This window comes from Castor canadensis, chromosome 11 (assembly GCF_047511655.1).
Source record: "Castor canadensis chromosome 11, mCasCan1.hap1v2, whole genome shotgun sequence".
In the NCBI taxonomy this organism is placed as follows: domain Eukaryota; kingdom Metazoa; phylum Chordata; class Mammalia; order Rodentia; family Castoridae; genus Castor; species Castor canadensis.
This window is the reverse complement of record NC_133396.1, coordinates 24,148,152-24,166,066: the sequence shown is the minus strand read 5'-3', so window position 1 is coordinate 24,166,066 and position 17,915 is coordinate 24,148,152. Positions and strand designations below refer to the sequence as shown.

General features: G+C 46.8%; 1 protein-coding gene across 2 annotated transcripts in view; it reads right to left on the bottom strand.

Annotated features, from left to right (window-relative positions):
* Pip4k2b (phosphatidylinositol-5-phosphate 4-kinase type 2 beta) overlaps positions 1-17,354 on the bottom strand; it is a 28,656-nt gene extending 11,302 nt beyond the window's left edge. The window contains exons 1-6 of one of the 2 annotated variants that reach the window (XM_020172261.2): positions 17,087-17,222; positions 12,763-12,815; positions 6,120-6,217; positions 3,912-4,008; positions 1,062-1,214; positions 10-156 (exon numbers count right to left, since the gene is read on the bottom strand). In XM_020172261.2, the coding sequence (XP_020027850.1) occupies positions 10-156; positions 1,062-1,214; positions 3,912-4,008; positions 6,120-6,184 (462 nt within the window). In that variant the 5' untranslated portion in view covers positions 6,185-6,217; positions 12,763-12,815; positions 17,087-17,222. Of the gene's footprint in view, positions 1-9; positions 157-1,061; positions 1,215-3,911; positions 4,009-6,119; positions 6,218-12,762; positions 12,816-17,086 lie in introns of both variants that reach the window. The other variant, XM_020172260.2, reaches the window with a different exon arrangement.
* Between the last annotated feature and the right edge of the window lie 561 nt (positions 17,355-17,915).

Genomic DNA, 17,915 nt, shown 5'->3' with positions numbered 1-17,915 from the left:
GCCCTTTACCTTGAGGTCATACTTGCGGTGTACAGTGAGCCGATGGCTGAACACATTCCTGGTGACCACCATGTAGGTTTCTACACCATCCACAGTAAGGCGGTACATGCCCAGAAACTGTGGCAAAAGGGTGTTACCATGACACTCCACTATGAACTAGAATAGAAAACAGAAAGAGAGGGAGGGCTAAGTAGCATGAAGTATCCAGGATGGATGGGGCTCTCCCTGGCTAAAAGCTCCCTGGCTCCATAGGATTCTACACTTAGACTAGTGGTTTTCCAAATGGGTTCTGTGAAATAATGGAGATTCCTTGGACTTACAACAGGCAATAGCCACCCTGATCCCCAGATGGCATAGCAGAGTAAGAGGTAAGCTGAGTAGGTACTGTAGAGCTCCTCTGGGAGTCTACCTAAGACTGTATTTGCAATAGGACTCCACAGCAGGACAATCAGGGATCCAGGCCCTGCATCTCCCCTACCAGTCTAACACAGCAAAATCAAGGGGCAGAGAGGGGCTGCAGAGGCAGGGTGAGACCTTGCTGTCTGGGACAATAGAATGGTTCCATACATAAAGTTCCTATCATAGCATGCCCTAGGGTTTCTGCTGTAACCCCGCCAAAGACCAGAAGTTCCCTTTATCACTTCTAGGTGCCCCAGAGAGAAGATCCAGGTGGGCTTTGGACAGGCATTCAGATGGCATCTCAGCCCTTCCCACTTTTCTCCTGGACAGGTTCCAGATGTGTGGAGAGATAGAACAGGAAAGGAAACAACACTACTGCCCAGTGGGACCTCTTTCAGAAAAAACATGGCAGATGTCAGACTGTAAAATCTTTCCAACTCAGACAACAAACAGCTGTGCATCTAGGCCTGAGTCAGTGGTGTGTCTTCAGGTGGTTCCCTTTTTCTCATGTATACAATAGGTATTTTACCTCATAAAAACATGGTGGCAGCAGACTCATTGCTTGGTTATCAGGAAGCATTTGCCCTTACCACATAGGACCTAGTCCTCCCTTCTACATCCTCCAACCCATCCTCCATGCCCTGGCGTGGGACTCACCATACCTGGTGGTATTTCTTTAAGATGTTGTGCATCTCAGCCACATCCTCACTTGACACAGTCTTGATGACAAAACGCCGGTCATAGGTGGTGAGGAAGCGCGTGCCACACCGGCCCTGGCTGTCACTGTTGATGGGAGCACTGCGTGTCACTGAGTTCTGAGGGACCAAGACAAAGGCAGCTGGTTTTGGGGAGGGGCACAGGTTTTTATTGTTTGTTTCTTGCAGTGCTGACAATGGGTCTTGCACATGCTAGGTAAGTGCTGTATCACTGAGCTACACTCCCAGTCTTCTCTTATGGGCTGGTTGCTCAAAGGCCAACAAACACTAAAACAGAGGACTTCCAGAGAGGACCTTACCATCCTGTTTCTCATATTCCTGTATGTTCATATTCCTAAAATCTTACTTCTAAATGATGAGAGTTACTCCTTACCACCTCCTCCTGAACCTCACTGTGCGTTTTCCTTTCATTCCAACCTCAGAAAGCTACCTTATAAACTAAAACTGCCTCAGTGTGAGGGGACCATGTCTTTTGATTTTTTAATGCTTTTAGCAGTACCATGATTTGAACTCAAGTCCTCATGCTTGGTAGACAGGCACAGGATCACTTGAGCCACTTCTCCAGTGCGAGAGGGGTCTTAATCCTGACCCTCACAGATAAATGACCTTGGGTGAGTCATTTAACTTTTCTAAACCTGAGTTTCCTTATTTGGAATACAAGGAGGCAGGCAAAGTGGATTGTCCCAATCTCCCAATCTCTCTCTCTCTCTTTTTTTTTTTTTGGTCTGGGAGTACTGAGATTTAAACTCGGGGCTTCCCACTGCAAGGCAGGCATTCTCTCACTTGAGCCATACCTCCAGTCCTGTTTTAGTCTCTTGGGTGACAAAGACCAAACTTAGGCAAAATGCAAAAGGCCTAGCATAAGTAGGCAATGGACACATTTACCTCTTTTCCCTGTATTGTTCCTGGTGCTGAAAAACCCTTCCCAAAGTGGGAGGCTGGTTTCATCTCTGCCTTACACCTCCCTTCACGTTGGCCTTGCTCACCTGTGCAGGACTGGGACTCTCTTTGGCTCTGTCCCTGCTCCTCCTCAAGGCCCCTCCCATTAGGGTCAGAGAGAAGAGAAGCCTCAGAGAGGGTGGGGGAAGGTGTGAGTGGACCAAAGGCATGTGTTCTCAGGGCAGACCTTTAGTAGGCAAGGCCCAGGGGAGATTCCAGCTGTTCCCGTTCCCAAGAACACACCCACAGAGATCTGCTCACAGAAATGCCTTCTCTCCAAGCCCTCTCCCAGTCTCTTCCTGAGCATCCTACTCTTTTCTGTCACCTACTACTTCCCCTCAAAACCTGGTGGGGGGGACTGGTGGAGAGGTTCCAGTGGTAGAACACCTGCCTAGCAAACATGAGGCCCTGAGTTCAAATTCCAGTATCACCTCCAGGGGTAAACTAAGGCAGAAGGGGTAAGGGGCTCTGGACATCACTTGGCAAAGGTGCTAAATTAAAGGAGTACTCCCCCAAAATGGGGTGCCCTCAATCTAGAAATGTTAAGTAGGCTATGTCAGTGAGTGCCCTTCTCCCTGTCTGGCCCTCTAGCAGTAAAACACCCAGGCTGCAGGCCAGGTGGAGGCAGAGCAGTGCCCACCTCTCATCCAGCAACATCTCCTGACTCTAAATTACTAGTAGCCCACAAGTAAGAGTTCCATCCCTGAACACCAGCCTTGCTGCCCTCATTTCAGCCTTCAGCACAGTCATGTGCCCACAAGTCTATTAGAGGCAAAATGCAGACAGAGAGGATGTGGTTAGGCAGCTGAGGGGCAAAAAAGGAACCACGGTGAGGGAAAGACGACTTAGGGCTGCTTTCACAAAACATCAGGCTCCAGTCAAATTATGATTTAGTTCCGAGTTCAGTCCTAGCAGAGGTGCTGGAGGGGGGTCCCCCTCAGTATTTCTTAGATGTAGACCTTCCTGGGTGCTCAAGCCCCTGGCATCTCAACTCCTCCTTTTGTGTCCCCTTCACCCTCATCAGGACACTAATCTCAGCAAGCAGGTATTCCAGAGCGGAGGAGGGAGGGGAAGGAGAGAAAGAAATCCCATCCCCAAGGCCTGCTCTGCTCCTGTGAACTCTGTGAAAGGCTTCCTAGGGAAGGGGGAAGGAACTAATGTTTTAAAGGATTTGGGCATCCTTTTTAGATTTCACTGTGCTGACAATCTATATCCTTACTGCTATAAGGGGGAAGTGGAAAGTTCTCCACCTTCACAGGAGGTCTATCAGGGAGGAGGGTCCAAGAAGCACAGGTAGAGAAGAGATGGAAGCCACAGACTCTGAGTGAAAACTGTAATGTTCTGATATTGGAACTGATTCCTCCCAATAGGCCAATGACAGTATTGCCCCCTGAAGGAGGCAGTTGCCCTACCATGCCTACCCCTCCCACCTCCAGGACATGGGACAAGTTTAGGAGGTAACACTCATACCTGGCAGAAGGTTACACTACCCTTGAAGTCTTCCTTTTCTAATCTGTCTTATCTGCTTTAAGAGGCCTCATCTCTCGCTGGCAACAATTTTCTCTCTTTTAAGTCAAACTACGAAGGAGAGGTTCTTCAGCCTAGACTGGGAATGTCAGACTGAAATGAAGCAGCTTCCGCACACCCCTCTCCCAACCGCTGCTCTCCCTCCCAGGGATAGGAACCTAAGAGGCACCCTTACCCCACCAAGTGCCATCAGTCCTAGGGAGACTGGTAGGGCTGGAGGGAGATGCAGCACAAGGACAGCCAACACTTTTTCCTCTCGACTTGTGCTGTGGCTTCCTGACAGCCCTCCTCCCCACTTAAGTCCTTCAGTTTTGCTAAAACAGCTTGTACCTGGTAATCCTGATCATCAATTCCAAACCTCTCCCGGAGGTTTCGGAACACCATGGGACAGTACTCCTTGAACTTGAAGCGGCTGGGGAGGTTCTCTCTAGGGGAAAAGACAGACAAGGCTTTGTGAACTGCCCCCAGCTCAGCTTAACTCTGACATCAGAATTCCTCAAAGTATGGCCCACAGATCACCAGGACCTAAAGAATCTGCTGTGCATAAAATGTAGGTTCCTAAGCCCTTAAATTCTGAAGGTGAGTCTGGAAATCTGTAAAAATACAAACACTGTTTGTGATTCTGAGCATATAAAAGCTTAAAAACTTTATGTCTCTATTTACTTACACTAGCTGTATACTTATGATTTGTGTATTTTTCGGTATGTTGTCCTTCAAAAAAGGGGGAAAAAATGTTACCCACTGGGAGGTGAGACCCAGTGTATGCCCCACTCATAACTGCTGTATTTGTTACAGGAGGTAGTTGCATGTGAGCACCTGCTGTGAGGCATCAATATGAAAAGATCCTCATCATCAAAAGGTGTCTCTTCTCTGGGATGTTCCTATGAAAACATCCTGAAGATGGTTATATCCAGGAAGCCCTGCCCAGGGCTTCCACTGGAATGAAGCTAAAGGGTGGTTTGGAGTGGAGAGGTTTGCAATCAGCTGACTGGGATCCTTTCACAAAGCCTTGTTTACTGGCTGTTGGCACCAATCTCCACCCTCCCCACTCCTTACTCAATGCCCAGACTCCCAGGCAGGGAAAAAACTTCCCTGAAATGAAGACTCCTTCCAATCCCCCATCTTTACAACAGCATCTGGGCAAAGGACTCACTTTTAGATAGAAACCCTCTAGCTACTTCAGGATAACAGACTTCCAAGAAATAAAAATGAATAGTTCCCTATGAATGAGGGGTCTATTATGCCTTATTTACCAGTCTTCTAGTGACTAGTACTGTTGTCTAACAAACAGCACATGAACAATTGTTGAACAGACAAAAGGAATAAAGATAGAAGTAAATATGAGACTGAGTGCTCTGTTCTAGGGCAACATGTCAAGGTGGAAGCTCACCAAGGTTGGGACCTTGAAAGAGAAGGTGGTGCAATGGGAACACAACAACCCCCTTGCCTTCCTGAGTCAAGGGCTGCCTCTCCTTCCTTAGGTGGCCACTTAGAAGGTGGCAGCTCTGGAGACAGATATATTCTAGAACAAGGTGTTATTACTTACTATGGCAGAGAGAGGCCACTATGAGATGTACTGAACTCAAGCTTTTCCTTTGGACTAATAGTCTGGAAATGTGGGGTGATCACACAGCTGATGAAGTGGAGACTGCAATACAATGGAGAATGGAACCAGGGGGATATGCAGAAAGGAGCAGAGTGTGAGTGGCAAAAGGTTCCTGGGGCTGCCTGCAGTGGGATGAAAAACCAAGCCTCCAAAGGACTTAAAGCAGGCCCCCAACTATGCCAGGTGAGATGGCTGCTGAGGGGTTTTCACCCATGCCTGAAACAAACTTCAGACACTGGTCTGAAGTCCAAGAAGCCACAAAGTCAAAAATAGGAAGAATTGTAGCCAGGCACCGGTGGCTCACGCTTGTAATCTTAGCTCCTTGGTAGGCTGAGATAGGGAGGCTCTTGGTTCAAGGCCAGCCTGGGGAAATAGTTCAAGAGACCCAATCTCCAAAATAGCAGAGCAAAATGGACTGGAGGTGTTGCTGAAGCAATAGAATGCCTACTTTGCAAGCCTTAAGCCTTGAGTTTATTAGTTTAAACCCCAATTACACCAAAAAAAAAAAAAAGAATTATTCTGGGTAGTGACCTTGAGCACCACCCTCAGTTCAGCCTGGTGCTCACACACTGGTGGAAGAGAAAGGCTCCTGGCTGCACCCCAGGCCAGGAAAATGCCTGGCAGCCTCCTGCCTCAGCTAGATACCTCAGCCAGCTTGGAGTAGCTCACTTCTCCAGAGCTGGTCTTTGATGAATCAATCACCCAGGCCTAGCCACATGCCCCAAGGGACACTAGAGGTAGGCTGGTAAAGTAGATAGTGGAAGGATAAAGGGCACAATGAATGCATTTTCCCTGCCAGTGTGTCAGCTCTGTGAGCCAGGTGTTGCTGTTACACTCTGCCAGGTGCTGATTTGGTACTCCACTTGTGAGGTTTCAGAAGCTTGAAGGAAGGGAATACCCACACACCTGAGCCCACTCAGTAGGCCACTTACTTATTGAAGAGATGATTGTCCACCTTGATCTTGCTGTAGGCTTTGAAGTCATCTGGCATTAGCATGACAGGGACAGGGACATTGCTCAGCTCATTGATCTGTGAAGCAAAGGCAAAGTGAGGTTCTCAAAACAGGAGGCCACCTGCCTCAAAGAGACAATATGCTACAGTGTGGAAGGCTGCATCCATTCAGATTCCTTTCTTGCCTTTACTTCTGCCCTTCTCTTTGAATAAGTTCCCAGCCTCATCTCTGCCAGTTGAAATTCCCCGTCCTGATAAGGTGCAGTTCAAGATGCACCTACTCCGTGAAGCTTTCCATGATTCTCATAGCCTTCCACCTATTGAATTAATGCTTATAAACGTCATGGTCCTGCTAGACTTCAGCTAGGCAACACATTGTTACTGATCTCTCTAAGCAAAGAGTATCTAACAAGGCTGGGCATAGTGGTGCAAGCCTATAATCGCAGCGCTTGAGAGGCAGAGGCAGGATAATGAGTTCAAGGCCAACATGGCAGCATGGGCTACATAGGGAGACCCTGTCTCAAAAAACCAACAAAAAGTTTTTTAAAGATCTAACTGATCTTTGGGGACTCCACAGTGCTTGGCAATATATACATGGTAACTATTCAATATTTATCAAGCTCAGTGCCGGTGGTTCATGCCTGTAATCCTGGCCACTTGGGAAGCTGAGATAAGTAGGATTGTGGTTTGAGGCCAGTCAAGGCCCACCCCATCTCCAAAATAACCAGAGCAAAATGGACTGGAGGCGTGGCTCAAGCAACAGAATACATGCTTGCAAGTGCAGAGCACTGAGTTCAAACCCCAGTCCCAACCAAAAAAATTAATAAAATCAGTATTTGTCAAACGCAATAATAAAAGGATCAGTGAATAAATGTCCTCTGACCTAGGTGCATATTAATTAAAGCCTCTGAACACCTTCATACAAATTGTGGGTCATCCAAGAACCTAGCTTAAGGCAGGAAAAAAAGTTTGGTTGGGCTCACGTGGGTGTAACTTATCTCTCCAAAGTAAAAGATTAAATTTAGAGTGAGCAGAAGAGGAAGACCTCTGGCGCCTGATGAAAGCAGGACCAGTTCTCCACACTATGACCTGCTTAAGCTGACCTGGGGTAGATGCCTTGCCCCTACTACAAACAAATCTCAGTCTTTCACCCCCCTTTAGGGAGCTGACTACTGGACAGGGAGCTGGCTCCCCATTGGTGCAGAGCTCAGACCAGATCCTGCCCCTCCCCATCCCGTTTTGCCAACTAGTGGTCTAATTAGCCACAGATGTCTTCTCCCTTCACAGTAGAGTAGTTGACATTTGACCCTGAATCCAGTTGCCACTAATGCATTCAAGATTTACAGAGGAAACTTTAGTCCTGACTTAATGGACTGGGGGTAGGGGAGCACAGCCTTGTGTCTCCCAGATACTTTCATTGCAAATTCTATTATCTCAATGAGGCCCCACATGGCACGGAGGGAATAACCTACAGTCATTAGGACTCCTCCAGGAGCATAAATGGAGAAATGGCACTTAATTTGCTGTCCCTTTTATGTTACAAACCTTTTTCATTTAGAAATGTCAGAGGACAGAAGAATTCAAGTTAATGCAATAACTGAGTTGGGGAACCATATCTTCCCAGAGGTAGTGAAAAGCCCAGTTCACACATGGGGAAGTTAAGGAAGGCGGAGGAGTGCATACATATGGAGAGAGGGGCAGTGGGGTGAGAGACTAAAAAAACTGCTGGTAAAAACTGGCATGGACATAAGAGTTTATCATATTTATCTGAAACCCCAGAACAGGGATCTATAGACAGAAACCACATATGAAGCTGCCTGTGCAGGTTGGGGGTTATCAGATCAAAAGGGACATGAGAAGTGTAACCAAGGGGAAAAAAAAAATCTATATGTTATTTGGAGTGATAATTCCATGGGTGCATACATTTGTCGAAACTCAGCAGACTAATGTGTGCATTTTATTGTATACAAAATTTTCCTCAATAAAGGTGATTTTAATATTCCCAGGATCAAGCAGCAGAGCTCTGCCTGGCAAGTGCAAAGCTCTGAGTTCAAACCCCAGTACCACCAAAAATACATAATTATAATTAATTAAATTTCCAGGGATGCCCTTCATTGGCTAAACCCTCCAACAGCCAAAAAGAGACACAGAGAGAGACAGAGACAGAGAGAGAGAGAGAGAGAGAGAGAGACAGAGAGAAAGAGCACCACGCCATTCCAATTGTCATTCTAGGGATGCTCGCAAGAGAATTCAATTGTCAAATGTGTGCCTGCTGAAAAGGAAACCATTCCACTTCCTTGCTTTTCTGCCAACAGAAACAATTCATGGTGGCTGTCCCACTTCCTTTTTCCTGGCATATTAAGCCTGGCTCTGAGAGTTAAAGGGGAAGAAGACACTGGGGAGCCTGAGCTACATAGTGAGTTCGAAGCCAACCTGAGCTACAAAGTGAGACCCTATTTCAAAAATAAATAAGAAAATAAAGGGGAAATAGAGACAAAGGAGGTTCAAGACTCTTACGCAAGTCTGCCTTTTCCTAGCTCATCTCTCCATGCTACAAAGAACATACTATTAGCTCAAAAAGTATATGGTTTTACCCCAAAACATTATGGAACCTGCTACAAATTGATTCTGGATAGTTCAAGATCCAAACTTGGTGCCAAGGTCAGGGCTTGGTATTTGAGGGAACTAGAAAAGACTTGTCAGGCGCCAGTGCCTCACGTCTGTAATCCTAGCTACTCAGGAGGCAGAGATCAGAAGGATCATAATTCGTAAATAGAGACCCTATCTTGAAAATATCCAACACAAAAACAGGGCTGGTGGAGTGGCTCAAGCAGTATAGACCTGCCTAGCAAGCACAAGGCCCTGAGTTCAGACTCCAGTACCACCAGAAAAAAAAAAGAGACTAAAACATTGTTTGAGGGGGTGACCTGTCCCTTAATCAGCATGAATTATTCTAATAGGACCAGGATGAACTGTTTTAACAAAACTACTCAGGAATGCTCTGTCATTAACTTTCTGTGTAACTCAGTACAGCATGATTGAAATGGTTGTAAACTGGTCAGCTTTTAGTTCTCACTTGATCTTTATTATTGATTATATACCCAGTATCAGGACATTCTTAACTCCAAGGATATATTGAACAACCCATACCTCAACTAGGTAAGATTACCCGTTCCCACTGAGCCACATGTAATGATTTGCTCTGGGGATTAGCTATAATTTTTTTTTTTTGGAGTTGTGCAAAATTTTAAATCCCCAGAGAATTTGATTCAATTTCAATTGAATGGTACTTATTAAAATAGCTACTATATGCTTTATTCTATGTTAGGTATGGGGTGGGGGCAAAGGGGAAAGCATTGTGCACACAAAGAAATGAGATTTATGCTCTTATGCTCTTATTAGGAAGATGAGACAAACCTAAGACACCGTGAAACTTGAAGTCAAAGCAGTACAGAATTAAGTAAGAACACAGGTACAGACACCGAGACCACTAGAGGTTCAGACGAGGTTGAGTGCTGTCAGAGGGACAGACCCTAGCCTTCACACATCAGGCTAGAAACAGTGCACCTAAGCCTCTCTTCTTGGTGCACCTAAGCGAAAAGCACTTGATATTGGAAGAATCCATGCAAGATCATGTCTAAAAATCTTCCATAGTTCCTCCCCAACTGCAGGTTAAAGCTTTAACTCCTCAGCCTAGCATTCAGTGTCTTTCCTGATCTGGCTTAACTTCTACTCAATTTACTATATGCCACTACCGTATCAGAAGCTGTGGATACAAAAAAAGAAGTGGCCTCCATTTGGCTGGGAAGACAGACAACAAGTAACAAATACATTGTGATGAAGTGCAGTAACTGTGTTACATATAAAGGGAGATATGGCCCAGTGACAGTGGCTCACTCCTGTAATCCTAGCTAATTGGAATGCTAAGATCGGGAAGATCATAATTCCAGGCCCGTCTGGGCAACTAGTTCACAAGGCTCCATCTCCAAAATAACCAAAGAAAAATGGACTGGGGGTGTGGCTCAAGCGTAGAGCACCTGCTTTGCAAGAGTGAAGCCCTGAGTTCAAACCCCAGTCCTCTAGGCCCCAAAAGTGACCACACGGAGAGGAGTGATCTGGCCAAGAGATTCTTTATTGCTGGGTGGGAGAGGGAGAGAGAAAAGAGAGAGAGAGAGAGAGAGAGAGAGAGAAGGGCAGGTGCTTAAATACCCCTCAGTGATTGCTTAGGATCTTATGGTTCATGCTGATTGGAGGTTGGGGCAGAGGGGAATTCAAGCTAGATTTGAGGCAGGACCATGACCCTGGGAAACAGAAGCTTAAGGGTGCAGTAAGAACCGAAACTTATCAGCACCATTACTGCCAACGAGTCCCACCAAAGGAAAAAAAAAAGATTGAGAGATGATTGATTTCTGCCCAGAAGCAGAAATGAGAGGGGTGGTTTCTAGAGGAAGCAGCAGAGAAATACATGTGAGAAAGGCCTAGGATGGTAGTCCTCCAAACAAGGAGGAAGAGAATTCCAGGGACTAGGGTCAGAAGCCAGCCTCAGAGTTGTAAAATATCCCCACTTTAGGAACACTGAGTGTGTATGTGCAAGCACATGTGGGCAGATATAGAGGGCAGCAGTGCAGTCAGAGGTAGTGAGGAGTGGGTGGGAATGACACAGCAATGACAAATGGTCTAGCATGTAACAAATATTAATAAATAACAGCTGTTTCTGTCAATAGAATGTAAGAGCTGGTGCTTTCTACCATTATATCACACGTATAATGGATATTCTGTCCTACGCTATGATTTCTAACACTTAGTAGTCACATAAAGTATTACTAATTCTGATTTTGCAAAAGAGGTTCAAAAAATAGGGTACTTTAGCCAGGCACTGGTGGCTCACACCTGTAATCCTAGCTACTCAGGAGGCAGAGATCAGGAGGATCACAGTTCAAAGCCAGCCCAGGGAAACAGTTCAACACCCTATCTCAAAAAAACCCATCACAAAAAAGGGCTGGTGGAGTGGCTCGAGGTGTAGGCCCTGACTTCAAACTCCAGTATCGCAAAAAAAAAAAAGGTACTTTATAGAGGCCACACAGCACATGCCAAATCAGGATTTTATCCCAAGTCTGTTCAATGCCAAAGCCCAGGTTCTTCACACTGTGCTGTGCAATCTTTCTTATGGACAGCCCCCTTCCTTAAGGTAGTGTTTTCTATTCTTTGCCTCTATTCTAATAGCTGTGCAAGCACACTGTTATGCCAGATTTACAGGAAATGAAAATGAAGCTCAAAAAAAAAAAAAAAATCACTGCTCCAAAGCATACTATTAATGAGGAACAGAGCCTGGGCTTAACCTCAGACTTGTCTACTGCGTGATAAATCTGAACTTGACTCTGCAGTAATGGGAAGTTCTCTCAGGTTTAAGTCTGGGAATTCTCATGATCAGAGGAGTGACAGAGAAAGGTAATTCTAGGATAAAAAGAAAAGACTGGAAAAGGTAAAGGAATGGCAAGACCATTTATGGGGCCATTACAATAGTTGAGATGATAGACTGTGGCAATAAGAACAGAAAGGATAAAAGCCAAGAGAATTATCCAAGAGCTGGCTAAATGACAGTCCTGCCTTGCTGAAGGATGGCCAGCACTAGGATAAACAGAGAACAGAGACAGCAAGGCTGGTGTGACTGTGCCAAAGTCTCATGGTCTCGAGGATGGGAAGGAAAAGGTTCGCTACCAAGGCTATGGCCATACTGTGGAGTCTCAAATGCCAGGAAGAGAAATAGCAACTTTATTTGGTAGACAAAGGGAGCAATCAAACAGTTTTGAAGTGTGAAAAGTCTTGCCTAACCAACATGCTGGGAAGATGAGCCTTTGCTTTTCTATTTCTGCACATTCCTGGCCAGTCTGTCACCTTCAGCAGCTGCAAGAGTGCTCTGTGGAACAGAGCAAGTACAATACACTGGGAAGATATGTCTTTTTTTTTTTTTGGCAGTACTGGAGCTTGAGCCACTCCACCAACCCTTTTTTGGGATGGATATTTTCAAGATAGGTCTTGAGAACTATTTGCCCAGGCTGGCTTCGAATTGGGATCCTCCTGATCTCTGCCTCCTGAGAAGCTAGGATTACAGGGGTGAGCCATCAGCGCCCGGTGAGGTTCTTGAATTTCATCTCCTGGAAGTGGTTTTGGATTAGCTACGTGATTAACTCCAAGAGCCATCAACATAATAATGAGGAGGTTAAGCAAGCTCAGTGAGAAACTATTTAGGCAGGACACGTGGTGCATGCCTATAATCTCCAGTGAAGCAGGAAGATCTTGAGTTTGCGGTCAATTTGGGCTAAGTTTGAGACCCTACTCAAAAAGAAAAAGAGAAACAATTTAGGAACAAGAGTCCACTCCATGCCAATTCTAATGGAGATGAAAATTCGGTCACTCCATCTAATCTAGTGGGCTTCTAATTCCAGAAGCCCCACTTCCCTGCATAGGCTCATCTGTTACCTGCCGTTATCTGCCGCCAGAGAACACAATGTGCTGGGAAACACATTCCTAGGACCCAGGAGGCCCAAGCAAGACCTGAAACTCCAGGGAAGAGAAGGGAGAGAACAGACACCCGCCTTTGTCTTTGGTCCTCAATTTCATACCTCTTGGTTTTTCTCCTGTTTGAGTCTCACTGTTCCCTGCAAGGTGGGAGGACCTGTTGAAAGACAAATTCATCTAAAGACCAAATTAAATGTAAAGATTTTTAAAGCAGCAGGGCAAGGAAAAACAGGTAGGTTAAGAAAGTTCTGAGTCTGCATTAAACAGAGAAAATGTGTGAACAGAATGAGGGTGAATAGGAGAGTAACAGAGCAGATACAAGAATGAATCTGTTCCACACATATATAACTCAAAATAGATTACAGACCTAAAGAGCTAAAACTATATATACTACAACACAATTCCTAAGAGCCAAGATGTAGAAACAAACCTGTGGACAGACAGATAAATAAAATGCAGAATATCCCCACACTGGAATACTATTCAGCCATAAAGAAGGAAATTCTGTCATATGTAATAACATGGATCAACTTTGAGAACATTATGCTAAGTGGAGAAAGCCAGCCACAAAAAAGACAAATGCTGTATGATTCCCATTACTGAGGTATCTAAAATAGTCAAATTCATAGAAACAAAGAGTGGACAGTGGTTGCCAGGACTGGGAAGAAGGGGAAATGAGAAGTCAATGGCATAAAGTTTCCATCAAGCAAGATGAGTAAGCTCTGGACATCTGCTCTACAGTACTGTACCAATGGTCAACAGCAATGAGTTGTACACTTTTAAACTGCTAAGGCAGTAGACCTCATGTTAAGAGTTCTGACCACAGTCAAACTTTATAAAAAAAAAAAAATTCTTAGAAGAAAATATAGGAAACCGGATGTCAGTGGCTCACTCCTGTAATCCTAGCTACTCAGGCGGCAGAGATTAGGAGGATAGTGGTTCAAAGCCAGTCTGGGCAAATAATTCCACCAGACCCTATCTTGAAAAAAACCCATCATGAAAAAGGGCTGGTGGAGTGGCTCAAGGTGTAGCCCTGAGTTCAAGCCACAGTACCAAAAAAAAGGACTAGAGACTAGAGGTTGAAGGTAGAGCTAGCACACATAAGACCCTGGGTCAGAGCCCCCCAGCACTGAAAAAAAAAAAAAGAGGAGAAAATCAAATAAAATAAAGAAAATGAGAAAGACAACTCATGAATAGGATAAAATATTTGCAAATTATATATGTGATAAGGGATTTGTATCCACAATACATAAAGAACTCTTACAACTCAATGAAAGATGGCAACCCAATTTAAAAAGAGCACAATTTTTTTTAAATGCACAAAGGATTTAATAACCATTCTCCAAAGAAAATATTACAATGGGCAATAACCACATGGAAAGATGCTTAATATGAATATGATCAGTTATCACGCGACTCAAAATCACAATGAGATATTGTTTCGTACCCACCAGAATGCCTGTACTAAAAGACAGTAACAAATATTGACAAGAATCTGGAAAAATTAGAACATTCACATGCAAATGGTAGAAATGAACATGGCGAAGCCACTCTGGAGAACAGTGTGGCAGTTTTTCAAACGAGTAAAGTTACAGGTACCATCAAGTGCTCCTATTCCTCTGATCACCTAGGTAAGGGCACACATACCTGGTTGCTAAAATGGCCAACCAGTATGGACAGATTAGCCTCCCTTGCTTCTGTGCTTCTTCCAAAGGCATCTATTTCTTAATTCCAATCCTTCTTTGTTTTTTTCCAAGATAGGGTCTCAAAAATTATTTGCCTGGGGCTGGCTTTGAACTTGATCCTCCTGATCTCTACCTTGCAAATAGCTAGGATTACAGGCATGAGCCAACAGTGCCTGGCTAGTCCAGACCCTTTGAACTATATTTCAACCACTAAAACTAGTTCTCCTGACAGGTCGAAATCCTTCTGATTTTTCTTTTTTCCTACACACTATTCCTCCAGAGACCAGGGGCTACATGTTTTATTTATGAGAGGAGCTCCTACAACAACCCTGAGTTCCACCCAGAAGTAAACCAACTGACTCATGAGAGAGTAACTGGCTTTTCCTATCAATAAAGACTATCCATCCTTCACATCTGATAAGCCATAGACCAACATGACTAAATGCCTAAATGGGGAGAAATTAACGAGTCAAAGAAAAGGTGATATCTGAACATGATGGGGGGAAAAAAGTGTGACAGCAGGTTTTTAAGGAAGGGAACCTCCAAGAAAGGCTAGCAATACACTAAGATATGGTCCTCCCTAGAGAACTGTAAGATTTTACACCCTATTCTCTGGGCACATGTCTCCCAATAGACCTTACTGTAGGCTAAGATGAAGCCATAAAATACAGGGCGGACCTCCAAAGCTTACCTGCCCAGGGCAGGAGTTCTCACAGTCATCATACTCAAAAAAGCATGGATCTTGCTTAAAGCCAATGTTTTTCCAGCTAGCCCCTGAAACTATCTTAAAGTAATCCAAGAAAGAAGGTAACATGAACATCTGCATTCAGAAGTTCCCATTTGATGCCCACATCTGGGCAGACACACTGTGTACCCATTAGAAAACAAAGCACCATGCAGGCTCCCAGGAATTGGCACACACAGGTAGGCACACCCCAGAGCATACACTTAAGTTCTCTAGTAAGATCATAGTTCTCATCTAGCCTGGAACGTGACAGAGAGAGTGAAAAGAACAGCCTGAGTGAAAGCCACTCAAGCACCACCTTTGGCCAACATAGCCCGTGGTGCTAAACAAGCTGCATCTTTTGCTGTGACCACAGGCAAGCTACTCCTCCTCCCAGGGCCTCCGTTCCATGTGTGAAATAAGAGACCCAGAGTTCCTTCCAGCACACTGTAATTTCCTGACTCTCAGGCTTCTACCAGTCCTCTACACAGACAGGATGCTTTCTAGTGAGAAGCAGGATGTAGGACAAAAATCAAGCATTGACTTCCAGAAGGGGACACAGGGTTCACATTTTGATGACCCAGTTTCTCTAGAAATGTCAGATGACCCTGGAGGCAGCAAAAAGCAGGGGGAACAAACTCTGCTGGACTGTTGGCCCAAAGTAGCTACCTACTCTTCCAGGACACTCATTCGCTCCACGGATAACAAGTGAAAACAGTAACCTGCCCAAGACATCAGCAAGGACCTCACATGTACACGTGCCTTTCTATTTTGGAGAAATACAGAAGATATAGTAGAGATCTTAAAACACTGGCTGAGACTGTGGTTCCTTACTCTCCAGCCAAAGCCACCTCTAGCTTCTCTATCAAAGCAAAGTCCCACTGGCCCAGAGCCCCTGGGTCTTCACTTGGTCTTAGGAGCAATCGCAAGTGTTCAGAAAGCCAGGGAGCCTAAACAATTGAAAGCTACAGGAAACCTGAAGCTTCATTTTCCTCATTCCAAACTTCTGGTTGGCAAAGTTGGTGTTCAGGTCATTTTACTTCCTCTGCTCATTCCCAGTGTAGGGACTCATAAAGAAATGGTCAGAAGGCAAGGAGAAAGTAGCTGGAAGAGGAAGACCGGCCCTAAACAAACAGCACATAAACAAAATCATCCATCCAGCTCACACACTGTCCAGACCCAATTTCCTGGCAAAGGCTACTGGACAATCTGGAAGCACCCAGGACTCGGGGGGCCTCTCATCTAGGACAATAATCACCACTATCACATCCTCAAAAACCGTATGACAGACGAGAAGTCAACAGACAATGTCTTTGAAATGAACACTTGGAATAGGGAAGACACATTCTTTCTACTAGGAACAGTCCTTATAATCAGGCCTCCAGTCCTCTCAGATGGTTACATTTACTCTTCTCCCTCACCCAGGGAGACCCTGGTAACCGGTGTCTATGGCTCACTGAAGCCTGTGCTTCTCCAGTTGATACATCTTGTTCAAAAAGAAGAAAAAGAAAGCCGGCGAGCATTTCCACAGTCAGGGGTAAAGAGGTCTGGAGGATGGGAAACTTTGAGCAGCCACACCACCCAAACGACCAGAAACAGAGGAATACTCAGGCAGGCCAGTGCCACTTGCCCTGTCAACGGGACAATGATCTGGCAGCCGGCTCTAAGGGACAAGAGGGAATATACATGCAACAAACACGGTGAGCTGAGAAGAGGCAGAGGGAGCGAAAGCGATCCTGCTGCACCCGGGCCTTCCCTCGGAGGTCCAGGGGCTGCCCGATCGCGCACACGACGCAGGAAGCCAGAGGGGCTGCAGGGAAAGGAGACGGCGCCCGCATACCACGGAGACACCAGGCCTCGCGTGGCGTGCGGGGAGTGCACGCCCGGCCGGACGGCGTGCAAGGGTGGGCGGGCGTGCAAGTGGCTTGGCGAGGACTGGCAGGCGTTACCCGCAGGGCCCGCAGGGCGAGGGCCGGGGGCGTGGGGGGCGTCGGGGCGCGCGCTGGGGGAGGTGGTTACCGTGTGGTTCACCCCCCACATCAGGACGCTGAGGATCGGCTCGCTAGCTCGGAATAGCTTCACTTTCTGGCATACAAAATGCTTCTTCTTGGTCTTGGTCTTGCTGGCGCTCAGCGGCGCCACCGCCACCGCCGTGGTGCTGGTGCAGTTGGACGACATGCCCGGGGCGGCGGCGGCGGCGGCGGCGAAACGGGAGGCGGCGGAGACAGCACACAAGCCAGCGGCCCCAGGCCTCCCCCGGACGGATCCCCACCCCCGCTGCCTCACCGTGCCATGGTCGCGCCCGTCCCGTTACCTCCCCACCCCGCCCCGGTGGTTCCGTCCGCCCCACGCCCCGCCCTCCCCGCCCCGCCCCAGGGAGCCGGCCAGCCCGCTCCGCACACCGCCCCCGGGCGGTACCGCTGCCTGCCGTCACCAGGCCCTCTCCTCCCCGCCTGAATGGTTCCGCCCGTCCCGGGTAGGCAGCGCCCGCCCCGCCCGCCCCTCCTCTCGGGCCCGTCAAGAAGAGGGCTGGCCTCCGCACGCCTCAGAGCCCCGCGCCGGAGAGACGAGGGGAAGAAGGATGGGCAAATTTCACTGTGTACTGTGGGAGGGGCTCCCTGACCAGGCACTCCCCCAAGGCTAGGATTTAGCTCTTTCCCTCAACCTGGGGTGCCAAGATGGCGGCGGCGCCACAGCTGCGGGAGGAGACGAGGGGCTAGAATGCGAGGAGGGTGGGACGTACCATCCCCACCCCGGGGGACAGAGCAGGAACACAGCAAGGGAAAAAGGAAGTCCAGCCTGGAAAACCAGGGAACGCCCCCTCGCTCCACCCAAGCGTGGATCTTCC